General features: G+C 40.7%; 2 protein-coding genes across 4 annotated transcripts in view; one reads left to right on the top strand and one right to left on the bottom strand.

Annotated features, from left to right (window-relative positions):
• Nucleotides 1-16,867, top strand: part of DPH3 (diphthamide biosynthesis 3) — a 62,264-nt gene that overhangs the window by 31,684 nt on the left and 13,713 nt on the right. The window contains exon 3 of one of the 3 annotated variants that reach the window (XM_089911177.1): nucleotides 1-16,867. This exon is cut by the window's left edge and continues 11,812 nt beyond it. The exons of the other annotated variants lie outside the window; for them this stretch is intronic. The gene's annotated coding sequence lies outside the window, so the exon portion shown is untranslated. 3 annotated transcript variants of the gene reach the window in all.
• GALNT15 (polypeptide N-acetylgalactosaminyltransferase 15) overlaps nucleotides 4,879-16,867 on the bottom strand; it is a 45,859-nt gene continuing 33,870 nt past the window's right edge. Inside the window, exons 9-10 of the mRNA XM_022561760.3 lie at nucleotides 15,349-15,492; nucleotides 4,879-12,760 (exon numbers count right to left, since the gene is read on the bottom strand). Of these exons, the coding sequence (XP_022417468.1) occupies nucleotides 12,614-12,760; nucleotides 15,349-15,492 (291 nt within the window). The 3' untranslated portion in view covers nucleotides 4,879-12,613. The remainder of the gene's footprint in view (nucleotides 12,761-15,348; nucleotides 15,493-16,867) is intronic.

Genomic DNA, 16,867 nt, shown 5'->3' with positions numbered 1-16,867 from the left:
TTCCTCAGTCTCTTTCTCTCGGGACACAGCTTCCCGGAAGCCCATACTCTGGTCTTGCTGTTTGGTGGGATAATTTCAGTTCAGGGGAATAGGGGTATTTGGTGCATGGGGTGGAACTATTGATAAATAAATGAAGAATGGAATTTGATGAACAAACTAACTCTTGTAGATGGAAGCTTCTGGTGGGCCAGGCCATGTATTCTAGGGTGGGTTTCCCTATTAGGAGAAAAGGATTTGAGGGCAAGTGGTCTATCTGGAAGGTGAGCCTAGGAAGTACCAGTTGGGGTGTGTGGACGGGAATGCAGCCAATTACAGATGCGCCATCAAGCCATTTACCACTTGGGTAATCAGAGCTTAATCCCACAGTAAACGCTGGAAAATGGTGTAGAACATGCACCTCAGAGTTGTCCTGCTGGAGAGGTGAGGGAGCTGAGGTGTTTATACTCCAACTCCTGTCAGTCAGTGATTGAGGGTTGCTCCTGGGGGGTGACTTCCAAGGCATGGCTGGGCTTCCCCACATCATAAAGAAGCCTTCTTTATCTTTGAGGAAAACCCTCAGGCAAAGAAAGGCAGATGCTCACTGTTATAATTTCTTCAGGAGCTCACTGAAGCTGTAAGACCAGAGGGAGGTGGGCAGGGCCAGAACACTCTATGTCACTATTACAGACTCTGGTGTTGAAGGGTGAATTTGGCATCTCTTTCTTAGTTAATGGTGCTTTAACTTTACTGTGGGATTCAGGATTGAGAGAATCAAATTTGGGGTTTCGGCATGATTTGTTTTCTGATCATATAATCTCATGTTTGTCTGTTTGATGTGGCTATTTTCAGAGGCCACAGGTCCTGGATCATCTCCAGAGGGTTCCTATAGAGCCTCTACTTAAATGGGGCTACCTGCTTTCCAGGGCCCCAGCTGCCTCCTCGAGACAAGGACCATATCCCCACCACTATTGGCAGGACCTCTAGTAGCCTCTCATCCTATGTCCATAGTAAATGGTATTTCTGTGCCTTCATACTGTGGGCTCTTCCAGGAGAGGAGCTGAGGCTGAGAAGATTTGAGCAATTAATTGATTTGTTCAGTGCTCATAAATTCTTACATTATCTCTTACATTTCTGCTGGAGAGACTAATTTCTTAGCCTCAGTAACAAAATTATTGGTGAATGTGCTGGTTGACCCAATTAGGTCAAGTGTCCTCCCTGGAACCAATCAGGGGGTGGAATCCTGTGGAGATAACAGGCAGGTCCCACTGGAGCCACATGGCTAGAGTTAGAGAATTGTGCTGGTTAGATAATCCATTTGTTGCTCTCCTCCCACACAACAGATATTCTCCACCCTCTGAACAGGGTTAGCATTGGTGTATCTGGACAGGTCATGACTTTAAAAACAGCTTCTCATGCTCTCCTGGGTCTTATTTAAATAAAACATTAAGCAATGCCACCCTTGGCCAATTCCTAAAGGAGAGGGGTCAGCAGTGCCTTCATGAAGGTTGCCCAGTGAAGTAAAGTTGCCCTACCCTCTGGTCACATTTTACTGTAAAGTTTAAAGGCTCTCATAAGCCCAAGTTGCAGCAGAATTGGCCCTGCCATCTTCATTTAGCATTTGTCAAGGGTTCTGGAATATCAGTTAACTGTGTGTTAGCTGTACGGTTTAGGAATTGTTGGGAAACTTTCATTTTCAAACATGAATCTAATCTGTTTGGGCTGAGCTTGTGAACTATCACCCTAGGAGTGAAGTAACCAGGCCAACTCTGTTTTTGAGCCAAATAAAATCAGGTGAGCTGCTTTTATGTCATTATAGCATAGTGTATTGATATCATGTAGAGACTTCAGTGATGAGAGAACATCAACATTCCAGTCCTGTGGAAAGAATTACCACGCCAGCAAAGATCCTCACAATATTAAAACAATGCTAAGGACACATTTCCATATTTAAAGAGCACATTTCATGGAGGAAGAGGTTGAAACTGCAAAGAGTTTGGAGATTGGAGGGACCGTTACTAATAAAGAAATAGGAGAGGATTCTAGAATCCTGAAAATATCACCTCCTTGGCTATTTGCACTTAACACAATCACTGGAAATATGCCCAAATCAAGGTGCTTGAAGAATCAGGGCCAGACTTGTAGGTGCTTTGGGCTTTGGCCAAACAAGTTGCATTCTGAACAGAGCTTTTAAAGAACAAGCATAAACAGTGTACACAATATGTAGAGTTGTGCCTATCAAGGCAGCCCGTGTCAATGTCCAGATTTGGTGACTGGTCACAGATCACTTGGTGTCCAACTGGTTTTTCTGGGCCTTTCAGGGGAAAATGGAAGGCTTCTCCTGAGGTGGGCACAATAACACGAACTCTAAAGATGTCAAATTCTGGTGCAGTGACAGCACCATCTCGTGGACCTGGGGGACTTTTTGATGTTTTTGGGAGTTGGGATTCTAAGTTGGTCAGTGAGATTGATGGCATTGAGACCAAAGAGGAAATAGATCAGGGCCCCTCCAGGGATGACATCTGCTTTCATTGTGTAATAACACAAAGAGTGTTGACTCTAGATTGTTGGCTGAATACTTCTCTCTGTCCCCTCAGTGGGATACTTACTAATGATGGCGAGCTTGTTGGGGGTGATGATGAATTCAGTCTTACAACCCAAACAATAAAGTCAATCATAAAATTCAGGTAGACAAATGAAACTCTTGGGAATCAAATCTTCCCACTGCCAAGTTTCTCTACTTTTAAATTGATCATTGTGGATAAAATCAGAGATGAGCCCATAGAGAAGAGAATTTGAATACTCTGTTCCTCTATGAGGAGAAGAAGGTTGAATTTTTTTAGAACTAAATGGAGGCATCTGTTTTGTTTAAATTAAGGGTCTTGAAGTACCAGCCAGGGACTGAGCTGACCACCATTTCTGTAATAAGGTAATAAATCATGCGGATGGTTAAAGAAGCAAGAAACACCACATTCTTGCTTTGTTCAACCAATTAAGCAATAAGCCTTCTGGGTCCTTTTGTTAATTACTGTCAAACACAACTTATACAATTGAATCCAGCCTTTTATTTAATTATATTAATTTATTCCAGCAACTTCAAATACCAACAATGCCAATAACAAAGTTCATTTAAAAAATAGAAGTCTTTTTTAATTTTTATTTTTCAACCATAATACCCTTTACAAGGTTGCCATCTGAGAATTTTTAGCTCTGTCTCAGCCTCAGGATGTTAGGGGAATTTGTGTTGAATATAGACAAGTCTGAAGCAAGAAGATGGTGGCTGAATCTCTTCTCTCAATGAGGTGATAAATCTGTCTAGGTCAATGCTATCCAATAGACCTGTTTGCACTGACGGAATGTTTTATTCTCTGTGCTTTGCAACACAGTGGCTATTGAGCACTAGAAATGTGGCCAGTACAACTGAGGAACTGAGTTTAAATTTTCTTTAATTTTAATGAATTTACGTTTAGATAACCACATGTGGCCAGTGGCTCCTCGCCCAGGTCTAGAGTGTATTCTGAGGAAGGAAAAATGCAGTGTTCCATTGACTTCAACAGGTGAAGAAATGCATAGTTATGATGTGTACTGTTTAGAAACCCTTACCTCCTGCTTAGAGTTTGTTATTTGAAACACACTGTATCCTGAGACAGCCCAAAGGAGATCAGCATCTTTGAGGGGAGGTTTTAAGCTGACTATGTGAAGAGGGAAATCCACCTGGAAGAGAGATGGGTACCAGGTCTTTTTTTTTAAATAGATCTTTATTGGAGTATAATTGCTTCACAATACTGTGTTAGTTTCTGTTGTACAGCAAGGTGAATCAGCCCTATGCATACATATATCCCCATATCCCCTCCATCTTGCATCTCCCTCCCACCCTCCCTACCCCACCCCTCTAGGTCATCGCAAAGCACCGAGCTGATCTCCCTGTGCTATGCGGCTGCTTCCCACCAGCTATCTATCTTACATTCAGTAGTGTATGTACTAACACACTTCGCCCCAGCTTCCCCTCCCCACCTCCTGTGTCCTCAAGTCCATTCTCTATGGTTACGTCTTTATTCCTGCCCTGCCACACAGTTCATCAGTACCTGTTTTTTTTTTTTTTAGATTCCACATATGTGCGTTAGCATACAGTATTTGTTTTTCTCTTTCTGACTTACTTCACTCTGTATAACAGACCCTAGGTCCATCCACTTCACTACAAATAACTCAATTTTGTTTCTTTTTATGGCTGGGTAATATTCTTTATCCATTCATCTGTCAATAGACACTTAGGTTGCTTCCATGTCCTGGCTATTGTAAATAGTGCTGCAATGAACACTGTAGTACATGTCTTTTTTTTTTTTTTTTAACATCTTTATTGGGGTATAATTGCTTTACAATGGTGTGTTAGTTTCTGCTTTATAACAAAGTGAATCAGTTATACATACACATATGTTCCCATATGTCTTCCCTCTTGCATCTCTCTCCCTCCCACCCTCCCTATCCCACCCCTCCAGGCGGTCACAAAGCACCGAGCTGATCTCCCTGTGCTATGTGGCTGCTTCCCACTAGCTATCTACCTTACGTTTGGTAGTGTATATATGTCCATGCCACTCTCTCACTTTGTCACAGCTCACCCTTCCCCCTCCCCATATCCTCAAGTCCATTCTCTAGTAGGTCTGTGTCTTTATTCCTGTCTTACCCCTAGGTTCTTCATGACATTTTTTTTTCTTAAATTCCATATATACGTGTTAGCATACGGTATTTGTCTTTCTCTTTCTGACTTACTTCACTCTGTATGACAGACTCTAGGTCTATCCACCTAATTATAAATAGCTCAATTTCATTTCTTTTTATGGCTGAGTAATATTCCATTGTATATATGTGCCACATCTTCTTTATCCATTCATCCGATGATGGGCACTTAGGATGTTTCCATCTCCGGGCTATTGTAAATAGAGCTGCAATGAACATTTTGGTACATGACTCTTTTTGAATTATGGTTTTCTCAGGGTATATGCCCAGTAGTGGGATTGCTGGGTCATATGGTAGTTCTATTTTTAGTTTTTTAAGGATCCTCCATACTGTTCTCCATAGTGGCTGTATCAATTTACATTCCCACCAACAGTGCAGGAGGGGTCCCTTTTCACCACACCCTCTCTAGCATTTACTGTTTGTAGATTTTTTGATGATGGCCATTCTGACTGGTGTGAGGTGATACCCCATTGTAGTTTTGATTTGTATTTCTCTAATAGTTAGTGATGTTGAGCATCTTTTCTTTTTTTTTCTCTTTACTATTGTTTTTTTGAATTTTTGAATTTTACTTATCTTTTTATACAGCAAGTTCTTATTAGTCATCAATTTTTTACACATCAGTGTATACATGTCAATCCCAATCATCTCCCAATTCATCACACCACCACTCCCACCCCCACTCCCCTACTTTCCCCCTTTGGTGTCCATACGTTTGTTCTCTACATCTGTGTCTCTATTTCTGCCCTGCAAACTGGTTTGTCTGTACCATTTTCTAGGTTCCACATATATGCATTAATATACGATACTTGTTTTTCTGTTTCTGACTTACTTCACTCTGTATGATAGTCTCTATATCCATCCACATCTCTATAAATGACCAATTTCGTTCCTTTTTATGGCTGAGTAATATTCCATTGTATACATGTACCACATCTTCTTTATCCATTCATCTGTCGATGGGCATTGAGGTTGCTTCCATGACCTGGCTATTGTAAATAGAGCTGCAATGAACATTGGGGTGCATGTGTCTTTTTGAATTATGGTTTTCTCTGGGTATATGCCCAGTAGTGGGATTGCTGGATCATATGGTAATTCTATTTTTAGTATTTTAAGGAACCTCCATACTGTTCTCCATAGTGGTTGTATCAATTTACATTCCCATGAACAGTGCAAGAGGGTTCCCTTTTCTCCACACCCTCTCCAGGATTTGTTCTTTGTAGATTTTCTCATGATGCCCATTCTAACTGGTGTGAGGTGATACCTCACTGTGGTTTTGATGTGCATTTCTCTAATAATTAGTGATGTTGAGCAGCTTTTCATGTGCTTCTTGGCCATCTGTATGTCTTCTTTGGAGAAATGTCTATTTAAGTCTTCTGCCCATTTTTGCACTGGGTTGTTTGTTTTTTTAATATTGAGCTGCAAGAGCTGTTTATATATTTTGGAGATTAATCCTTTGTCCATTGATTCATTTGCAAATATTTTCTCCCATTCTGAGGGTTGTCTTTTCGTCTTGTTTGTAGTTTCCTTTGCTTTGCACAAGCTTTTAAGTTTCATGAGGTCCCATTTGTTTATTTTTGTTTTTATTTCCATTACTCTAGGAGGTGGATCAAAAAAGATCTTGCTGTGATTTATGTCAAAGAATGTTCTTTCTATGTTTTCCTCTAAGAGTTTTATAGTGACCAGTCTTACAGTTAGGTCTTTAATCCATTTTGAGTTTATTTTTGTGTATGGTGTTAGGGAATGTTCAAATTTCATTCTTTTACATGTAGCTGTCCAGTTTTCCCAGCACCACTTATTGAAGAGGCTGTCTTTTCTCCATTGTATATCCTTGCCTTCCTTTGTCATAGATCAGTTGACCATAGGTGCCTCGGTTTATCTCTGGGCTTTCTATCGTGTTCCATTGATCTATATTTCTGTTTTTGTCAGTACCATACTGTCTTGATTACTGTAGCTTTGTAGTATAGTTTGAAGTCAGAGAGACTGATTCCTCCGTTCCGTTTTCCTTTCTCAAGATTGCTTTGGCTTTTTGGGGTCTCCTGTGTTTCCATATGAAGCGTAAAATTTTTTGTTCTAATTCTGTGAAGAATGCCATTGATAGTTTGATAGGGTTTTCACTGAATCTGTAGATTGCTTTGGGTAGTATAGTCATTTTCACAACATTGATTCTTCCAATCCAAGAACATGGTGTATTTCTCCATCTGTTTATATCATCTTTGATTCCTTTCACCAGTGTTTTATTGTTTTCTGAGTACTAATCTTTCATCTCCTTAGGTAGGTTTATTCCTAGGTATTTTATTCTTTTTGTTGCAATGGTAAATGGGATTGTTTCCTTAATTTCTCTTTCTGATTTTTCATTGTTAGTGTATAGGAATGCAAGAACTTTCTGTGTATTAATTTTGTATCCTGCAACCTTACCAAATTCATTAATTAGTTCTAGTCGTTTTCTGGTGGCATCTTTAGGATTTTCTATATATAATATCATGTCATCTGCAAACAGTGACAGTTTTACTTCTTCTTTTCCAATTTGTGTTCCTTTTTTGCCTTTTCTTCTCTGATTGCCGTGGCTAGGACTTCCAAAACCATGTTGAATAAGAGTGGTGAGTGGACACCCTTGTCTTGTTCCTGATCTTAGTGGAAATGCTTTCAGTTTTTCACCATTGAGAATGATGTTTGCTGTGGGTTTGTCATATATGGCCTTCATTATGTTGAGGTAGGTTCCCTCTATTCCCATTTTCTGGATAGTTTTTATCATAAATGGGTGTTGAATTTTGTCGAAAGCTTTTTCTGCATCTATTGAGATGATCATATGGTTTTTCTTCTTCAATTTGTTAATATGGTGTATCACATAGATTGATTTGTGTATACTGAAGAATCCTTGAATCCCTGGGATAAATCCCACTTGATCATGGTGTATGATCCTTTTAATATGTTGTTGGATTCTGTTTGCTAGTATTTGTTCAGGATTTTTGCATCTATGTTCATCAGTGATATCGGTCTATAATTTTCTTTTTTTGTGATATCTTTTTTTGGTTTGGGTATCAGGGTGATGGTTGCTTTGTAGAATGAATTTGGGAGTGTTCCTCCCTCTGCAATTTTTTGGATGAGTTTGAGAAGGAGTGGTTTTAGCTGTTCTCTAAATATTTAATAGAATTCGTCTGTGAAGCCCTCTGGTCCTGGACCTTGGTTTGTTGGAAGATTTTTAATTACAGTTTCAATTTCATTACTAGTGATAGGTCCGTTTATATTTTCTAATTATTCCTGGTTCAGCCTTGGGAAATTGCACCTTTCCAAGAATTTGTCCATTTCTTCGTGGTTGTCCATTTTATTAGCATATAGTTGTTTGTAGTAGTCTTTTGTAATCCTTTGTATTTCTGTGGTGTCAGTTGTGATTTCTCCTTTTTCATTTCCAATTTTATTGATTTGTGTCCTCTCTGTTTTTTTCTTGATGAGGCTGGCTAAGGGTTTATAAATTTTGTTTATCTTCTCAAAGAACCAGCTTTTAGATTTATTGATCTTTGCTATTGTTTTCTTCATATTCTATTTCATTTATTTCTGCTCTGATATTTATGATTTCTTTCCTTCTACTGACTTTGGGTTTTCTTTACTCTTCTTTCTCTAGTTGCTTTAGGTGTACAGTTAGATTGTTTATTTAAGATTTTTCTTGTTCCTTGAGGTGAGGTTGAATTGCTATAAACTTCTGTCTTAGAACTGCTTTTGCTGCATCCCATAGATTTTGGGTTGTTGTGTTTTCATTGTCATTAGTTTCTATGGTTTTTTAAATTTCTTCTTTGCTTTCTTCAGTGATCTCTTGGTTATTTAGTGGTGCACTGTTAGCCTCCATGTACTTGTGGTTTATACAGTTTTTTTTCCTGTAATTGATTTCCAATCTCATAGCATTGTGATCAGAAAAGCTGCTTGATATGATTTCAATTTTCTTAAATTTTCTGAGGCTTGATTTGTGACCCAAGATGTGATCTATCCTGGAGAATGTTCCATGTGCACTTGAAAAGAAAGAAGTGTATTCTGCCACTTTTGGGTGGAAAGTTGCATAAATATCAATTAAATGTAATTGGTCTATTGTGTCATTTAAAGCTTGTGTTTCCTTATTTATTTTCTCTTTGGATGATCTGTCCATTGGTGTAAGTGGGATGTTAAAGTCCCCTACTATTATTGTGTTACTGTCGATTTCCCCTTTCATGGTTGTTAGCATGCCTCATGTACTGAAGTGCTCCTATGTTGGGTCCATAAACATTTATAATTGTTATATCTTCTTGGATTGATCCCTTGATCATTATGTAGTGTCCTTCTTTATCTCTTGTAGCAGTCTTTATTTTAAAGTCTATTTTATCTGATACGAGTATTGCTACTCCAGCTTTCTTTTGATTTCCATTTGCATGGAATATCTTTTTCTATCCCTTCACTTTCAGTCATATGTGTCCCTAGGTCTGAAGTGGGTCTCTTATAGACAGCATATATATGGGTCTTATTTTTGTATCCATTCAGCCAGTCTGTGTCTTTTGGTTGGGGCATTTAATCCATTTACATTCCAGGCTATTATTGATATGTATGTTCCTATTACCATTTTCTTAATTGTCTGGGATATGTTTTTGTGGGTCTTTTTCTCCTCTTGTGTTTCCCGCCTAGAGAAATTTCTTTAACATTTGTTGTAAAGCTGGTTTGGTGGTGCTGAATTCTCTTAGCTTTTGCTGGTCTGAAATGCTTTTGATTTCTCCATTGAATCTGAATGAGATCCCTGCTGGGTAGAGTAATGTTGGTTGTAGGTTTTTCTCTTTCATCACTTTAAGTATATCCTGCCACTCCCTTCTGGCCTGCAGATTTTCTGCTGAAAAATCAGGTGATAACCTTATGGGGATTCCTTTGTATGTTATTTTTTGTTTTTCCCTTGCTGCTTTTAATATTATTTCTTTGAATTTAATTTTTGTTAGTTTGATTAATATGTGTCTTTGTGTATTTCTCCTAGGTTTTATCCTGTATGGGACTCTCTGAGCTTCCTGGACTTGGGTGACTATTTCCTTTCCCATGTTAGGGAAGTTGTTGACTATAATCTCTTAAAATATTTTCTCAGACCCTTTGTTTTTCTCTTCTTCCTCTGGGACCCCTATTATTCGAATGTTGGTGCATTTAGTGTTGTCCCGATGGTCTCTGAGATTGTCTTCAATTCTTTTCAGTCTTTTTTCTTTATTCTGCTCCTCAGCAGTTATTTCCACCATTTTGTCTTCCAGCTCACTTATTCATTCTTCTGCCTCAGTTATTCTGTTATTGATTCCTTCTAGTGTATTTTTCATTTCAGTTATTGTGCTGTTCATCTCTGTTTGTTCTTTAGTTCTTCTAGATCTTTGTTAAATATTTCTTCTATTTTCTCAATCTGTGACTCCATTCTATTTCTGAGATTCTGGATCATCTTTTCCATCAGTACTCTGAATTCTTTTTCAGGTAGATTGACTATTTCCTCTTCATTTTTTTTGGTCTTGTAGATTTTTACCTTGTTCTTTCATCTGTGACATATTTTTTTCCCATCTCATTTTTTTTTCTTTTCTTATGAGTGGGGTTGTGCTCCTGTCTTACTGGTTGTTTGGCCTGAGGCTTCCAACACTGGAGTTTGTAGGCTGTTGGGTAGAGTTGGGTCTTGGTGCTGAGATGAGGACCTCACTCCAATGAATATTCCCTGGATTCTGAGGTTCTCTGTTAGTCCAGTGGTTTGGACTTGGAGCTCCCACTGCAGGAGCTTTGGCCTGACCCCTGGCTCATGAACCAAGATCCTGCAAGCTGTGTGGGATGGTTAAAAAAAAAAAATGGAGAACCATAACAAAGTAAAAAATAAAATTAGACTAGGAAACTAACAGCTGTGTTAGTTTCCTAGACTAAAAATAAAAATATAGATGAAACAACAACTGGAAAGTAAAACAGAACCACAATAGTAAAAAAGAGGAAGAGAAAAAAGAAAAGGTGGAAAAGGCCTTGGCTGTGGAGGGCAGGGCCTGAGCAGGGGTGAGGTTTGAGCAGTGAGTGGGGCCTATGCTTAGGATCCATGGGGCTGGCAAAGGCGGGGGCGGGGGGTTTGGTGGGTGGGACTTAGGTTCAACAGAACAGAAGGGCCTAGGTGTGCCCCTGCCTCTGGTCTCAGAGGGTGGGGGACCTCACCTGGGAACCCAGCAGGTTTCCTGGGCTTGAGTGGGCGGGGCAAATGCCCTCCACTCCTCTACCACTCCTCTGGTCCCAGAGGGCTCCTCCCACCTGCCTCTCCTGATCTCCCCAGCCTCCCTCCTATGCCCCCAGGACCCACACACCCAGAGGGGACTTTGGAGGTTGGGAGACTGGCCTGGGAGGTCAGCAGGCTCCCTGTGCCTGAGTGGGTGGGGCAAACCCTCTCTGCTCCTTTCCTACTCCTCTGGTCCTGAAGGGTCCCTCCCGTCTGCCTCTCCTGTTCTCTCCCGGCCTTGCTCCTATGTCCCCAGGACCAACTCAGCCCAGAGGGGACCTCTGAGGGCATAGGACCCAGCCCGAGAGCCCAGCAGATTTCCCCGGCCGATTGGGCAGGGGAAATGCTGGGCCCCTGATCTGACCCCCTGAGGTCCCTCCAGGAGTGGGAACCCCTCCCCCCTCTCAGCCACCCTTCAAGGGTGCCGGTCCTGTCTAGCGTCCACTTCTCCTTCCCCCTCAGTCCCCCCACATACTACTGGTTCGCTTGGGGGTTCTTCCCATCTCCTTGGGTGTCGGGGTCCCCCACCCAGCACCATGTCTTCTCAATCATAGAACCACCCCCACTCAGCAACTCTTACAGCCCAACTGGGTGGGCCAAGTCACAACAAGAGGGCCATTCAGCTTTTGCTAGCATGGGCTCTGCCCTGATGGAGATGTGTTCTTCTATGACTGAATGTTCAGGTGTGGGCATATTTGAGGGTCCCAGACATTTCCTACCAGCTCAGAGACAGCCCTTTCATGGACCTCTAGTTCCTCTCATAAGAATTTTGGCTCAGACGCTGGCATTTCCCTCCCAGGGAGGTTTGCCTTTTTGCAAATGTTGCTCATTCTGATCCAATCAGCGCAAACCCTGTAACAGGGCATCAGGAGAGTTTCTCAACTGTACACACTTCTGTTAGTGGGAGTGCTCAATCTAAGCTGACTCAACACCAATGATTAAAGAAAAGAATATTGCATGAGAATCCGATTGTGGTTAATCTAGATAGAGAACAGCAAGGGCAGGGTGAATGGAGATAGAAAGTTCTGAGGAAATTCTCATTAACATGAGAACATCTTATTCCAGGTGTGCTGACTCTTTTCAGCTACTAGGCTGAGCTGAAGAATTGGGTCAAAGCTCTCTCCAACCCTATTTTCTCTCAGTAGCTTACTTCCCTTCCTTCCTCTGAGCTATGCCTCAACCAATGAACATGAAATTTGTCCTCATAAGCCTATTGCAATGTTTTTTGGATGTCAGGACTTTGCACTTTCTTCACGTTTTAATTTTCATGGCTGGTGACACAGACAATCCAAGATAAGGCCATTTGAAATAAATTGATCAATCAGAATTGTGTATCCTGAAGGTGTTGCCAGGCCTCTTTCCTTAGTCAGAGATAAAAGCAATTATTTACTGCTCAATGGAAAAAAAAAACCCAAGAATCTTATGTACCATGTAATGATAATCTACCAGTGATGAAGACATTGAGACAATGGGTCCATGTGTTTCTTTTTCTAAAACAGCCAGTGGTCAATGAAGTAAGGTACGGGAAGGAAAGACTTCCCATATTCATTTGTGGAGCTTTTGTTTCTACTATCACCACTGCACAAATACAAAGGGTCTCCTTCATGATATGCACATACTCCTGTTGTTCCCTTGAGTTGAACCTCTATGGTCACATTTCTCTTTTCCTTCTGTTGGTAGCATTCATTGTTCATCCACGGTGCTGACATTGTCAAATCGCCACAGCTGGCTGGCTTTTCCATCACACTCACGTAAATACAAATCTTTATTGTTTTCCTGCATCACAGCTTCTATGCATTTCCCAGAAAGAACGTGAACAATCATTCCATTCTGAAAAGAGAGAAGAAAAGGAAAAAAAAAAAAGAAAATGAGTTGGTCCTCCACAATCAGTCAGCAAAGAAGGAAATTTCTAAGATTTGTGCTAATCATTAAGAGAATAATAAAGGTGATATGAACTGGCTTGGTAAGGAATTGGAGTATTTTGGTTACTATATAATATAATTTAGGTAACCCTAAAATTTAAATATCATACAGAGCCTTGGGGTCATTAATTCAATTATTATTATTGTGGTTGGGTAATTATGCCATTTCTTGGAGAGTTCTGGCTAGTAAAATGCCAGTGTAAAGATCATGCTCAATCATTATACTGTATTGTTGACATTCATTGTTATCACTGTACTTGTAAATATCTGCTTTCAAAAGGATTTAATTTAATCTCTGCCCTCTGTTAATCCTGCAATTTAGTACGGCTGCCACCAGGCTGCAGTATACAGTAAGACTTTAAGGATACACTGAAGGCTTGAGTAAGCCATGTTTGGAAGACCATAGCTGCTTCCTGTCCAAAATCTACCAAACTTAATACTGAATGTAGCCATCCCCTTTTCAAGAAAAAAATCAATTTCTTTATGAAAAGTTAAACAACCTTAACCAACAGTGCTGATAATGTTCATCTATTTATTTAGAGGTATAATTCACATGCCCTAAATACAACTCAGCAGATTTTAGTATATTCACAAAGTATATGCAACCATCACCTCTATCTAATTGCAGAAAATTTCATCACTGTAAAAAGAAATGTACTATCCATTAGCAGTCACTTCCCATTCCTGCTTCCTTCCAGCCACTGGAAATCATTAATCTAGTTTCTGTGTTTATGGATTTGTCTCTTCTTGACATTTCATATAAATGGAATCATATAATATATGGCCTTTTGTGACTGGCTTCTTTCATTTTGCATGGTATTTTCAAGTTTCATCCATGTTGTAGCACAAAATAGTACCTAATTTCTTTCTTTCTTCTTTCTTTGTAGTGGTAAAAATATGTAACATAAAACTTTCTACCTTAACCATTTTTAAGTGTAAAATTTAGTAATGTTAAGTATATTCACTTTGTTGTGAAACAGATCTCCTTTTTTGAATGAAGAACTTTTTCTTCATTCAAAACAAACTCTATACCCATTAAACAACAACTTCCCTCTCCTCACTTCCCCTCGTGCCTGGTAACCACCATTCTATTTTCTGTTTGTATGAATATGACTTCTCTATATATGTCATATAAGTTTAATCATACAGTATTTGTCTTTTTGTGACTGGCTTATTTCACTTAGCATAATGTCCTCAAGCTTCATCCATGTTGAAGCAGATGACAGGATTTCCTTCTTTCTTAAGGTGGGAAAATAGTCCATTGTCTGTATATAGCACATTTTGTTTATTCATTCATCAATCACTGGACCCTTGGGTTGCTTCCACCTATTGGCTATTGTGAATACTGCTGCTATGAACAGTATCTTGTTCTTTTTTATGGCTGAATGAGAATACTTTTTTAAAGCCTTATTTTTTAATGCCTGAAAGATGCTGGGTGTATCTTAGTCACTAATCTTTTACATATTATTTTTAAATGCTGTTTCTAAATCTATCTTATCCAGAGGACTTGCTTAGAATGATCCTTTATGATCATTCATAAGGGCCTTAACTTGGTTTCTAAGAATTCTTTGAGCATGTGTGGGCCCCCTGAGGCCTAGGTTCACTTGTCACCAAAGCCCCAAGAGCTTTGTTCTCAACTGTTTATCGTGAGCTCAGCTTAAGTTTTACACTATACGATTTTCCTCTTTCACAGCCTGCTTTAAGAGTACCGATGCATGGAGCTCTGCTTAGTTATTTAATCCCCACCCCCTTATTCCCAAGCAAAAGTTGAAGAAAGGCATGTTTGAAAGATGTGTGTATTAATCTATTTGTTTGTATACTTGTACCCTAACTCATTTCAGAAGGGATTTGAGGTGAAGGAAAAACTATGTATGGACAGTTATTGTTGATACTGTCACCTTCCAATCCCAATCCTGTAAACGGCTCACTCTCCCTAAATACTTACACTCCTCCTATTTCCTAATACTTACACTCCTCCTATTTCCTCTTTATTGATGCATAACCTCTGGAAAGGATCTCAAGCTTCTCTCTGGAGTCATGGGAATCAAAGCCTTACTAAACTGATGAAATGCTCAGAGTGGAATTTGCAAAGGAAGAAAGAATGATCTACATCCTCATCTATCTGGTTGTGGAACAGGAGGCAGGCCTTTCCATTGCCCCTAAAACCACACCACCAACGTGGTTGACTGCTTCTATAACACGCTCCATGGTCCTACTTGTGACCTAAGCTAATAAACTTTAAAAAGAGGCTGTCTCCTCTCTCCACCATATCAAGACCAGAGCTATACAGAAACCTGGCAAATCAGTACATTTCAAGATGCTGGTGGTTAACTTTGCTGCAAGGTTGGCTTCACCTCCCTCTGAGGCCTTAGTGCCAAGTTACTCAGTTCAACAGCAGGGACACAGGCTTGTATGGTAATACTTGACCTCTTGGAAGTGCCTGAGACATGCACCAGCCAGCCGCCCCGCTGAATCCTTCCTAGCTGGGTTACTTACCTCCTGGTAGTCCCAGTGCTGACGATGGATGTCAGGGCCTCCCTTGGTGCAGTTCTGCAGAATCACCTGCTCTCGCCTGACATCGAAGCACAGGTGCTGGGGGCTGCCATAGTGGATCTCCTTCCTGCCCATGTGATCCAGGTGCTGGGACAGAGGGAAATGGCTGTTAGCACAGCTAGAAGGAGATCCTCTCCAAAGCTGGAGGTAAAGGAAGGAGAGCTCATTGCAATAGGGCTGAGGTCTGGGGGCAACCTTCAGATTCTACTGGGGTCAGCAAGACCCTATCTCAGAGTCAAGTCCACAGATATGATGCCGGACTAGCCCTGGCCTCTGAAATCTCCACATTCCATCTACTTTTGCATTCATATTTATACATTCTGGAAAGTTCCTCCATTATTCTATTTACTGTATCATAGGTGAGGCCATAAAGGATGCTGTGTGTTTTGTGAGGGTACAGTTGGAAGGGCAGATGAGGAAACTCCCGAGGCCCGAGTGGATGTCTTTCTGGAGACGTCTGTGCTGGCCCTGCAAGTGATTTTCCTTCTGTCTTTTGTATCTGCTGACTCTCGCTCATGGTTTGAGCTCATGCATTCCTTTGCAGAGGGGCTTTAGCTGCGGGAAGCTCGTGGGCCCAGGTTGGAAACACATCCTGATAAAGCCATTTTCCGTTTGTTCCTGCTAAATGCAGCCTGAACTAATTTTTACGCTAACTTTGTGGCTGGGAGATGGGGTTGGCTTCATGGGCATGTGACCTGTGTAACTGCAGTGGCCTCATGCTTAGAAGGGTTTAATGTTCTTGGTCTAATATATTTGGTTTAATGCTGATACTGTCTAGGAATTCTTAATAATTGTTGAGTGATAGGTCTCACCATCTTCATTTGCACTGAGCCCAACAAGTTAGGTAGCCAGTCCCACCTGAGGATTCCCAGACAACACAGTTCCTATAAATTTGAACCCTAAACCCACGCTGGACACAAGCTTGTGGTTAAAAATTTTCAGGGAAGAGTCATTTTCTCGGACGCAAAGACCTGTCTACAGACCTGCTTCCTTGTCATCTTCCGGAGGCAGTAGGTAGTCTTTTCTAGTCCTGGTTTTCACAGATAGGTTACTCTGTGAAGGTCAAAGCTGGCTTTGTATGGGTGTCCCATTTCCAACCCCTCATCTGTCATGGGCTGAAGATGGGCTTTCGTCACTATCTCCGGCTTGGAACCAACGCCTCTGGGTTCCTGAGGTTTGACAGAAACTGTCCCCTTCACCCTGCAGGAGAGCTTGGCCATGGCCCTATGACTCTATTTCAGTTGCCTCTGGATTCGGGGCCCTGGAGATTTCCTTTTGTTATAAACATAGTTACTTCTGCATAAAAGAGGGCGTTTCTTCTTTTTTATATGGCATATGGTGCTTTCAGCTTAGCAAGTTCACAATTTTTCTGGATACAGAAGCCCTTGCTAATCCCCACCTCCCCACCAAGAATGTAAATAAATAAATAAATCCAAAAGCTAACATTCTTTTTGCACCATTA

The sequence above is a fragment of the Delphinapterus leucas genome, chromosome 4 (assembly GCF_059928025.1).
Source record: "Delphinapterus leucas isolate spDelLeu-1000000601 "Yukka" chromosome 4, BTC_Dleu_Yukka2, whole genome shotgun sequence".
NCBI classification, from domain to species: domain Eukaryota; kingdom Metazoa; phylum Chordata; class Mammalia; order Artiodactyla; family Monodontidae; genus Delphinapterus; species Delphinapterus leucas.
Note: the sequence above shows the minus strand (reverse complement) of the source record. Positions and strands in the feature narration are given on the sequence as shown.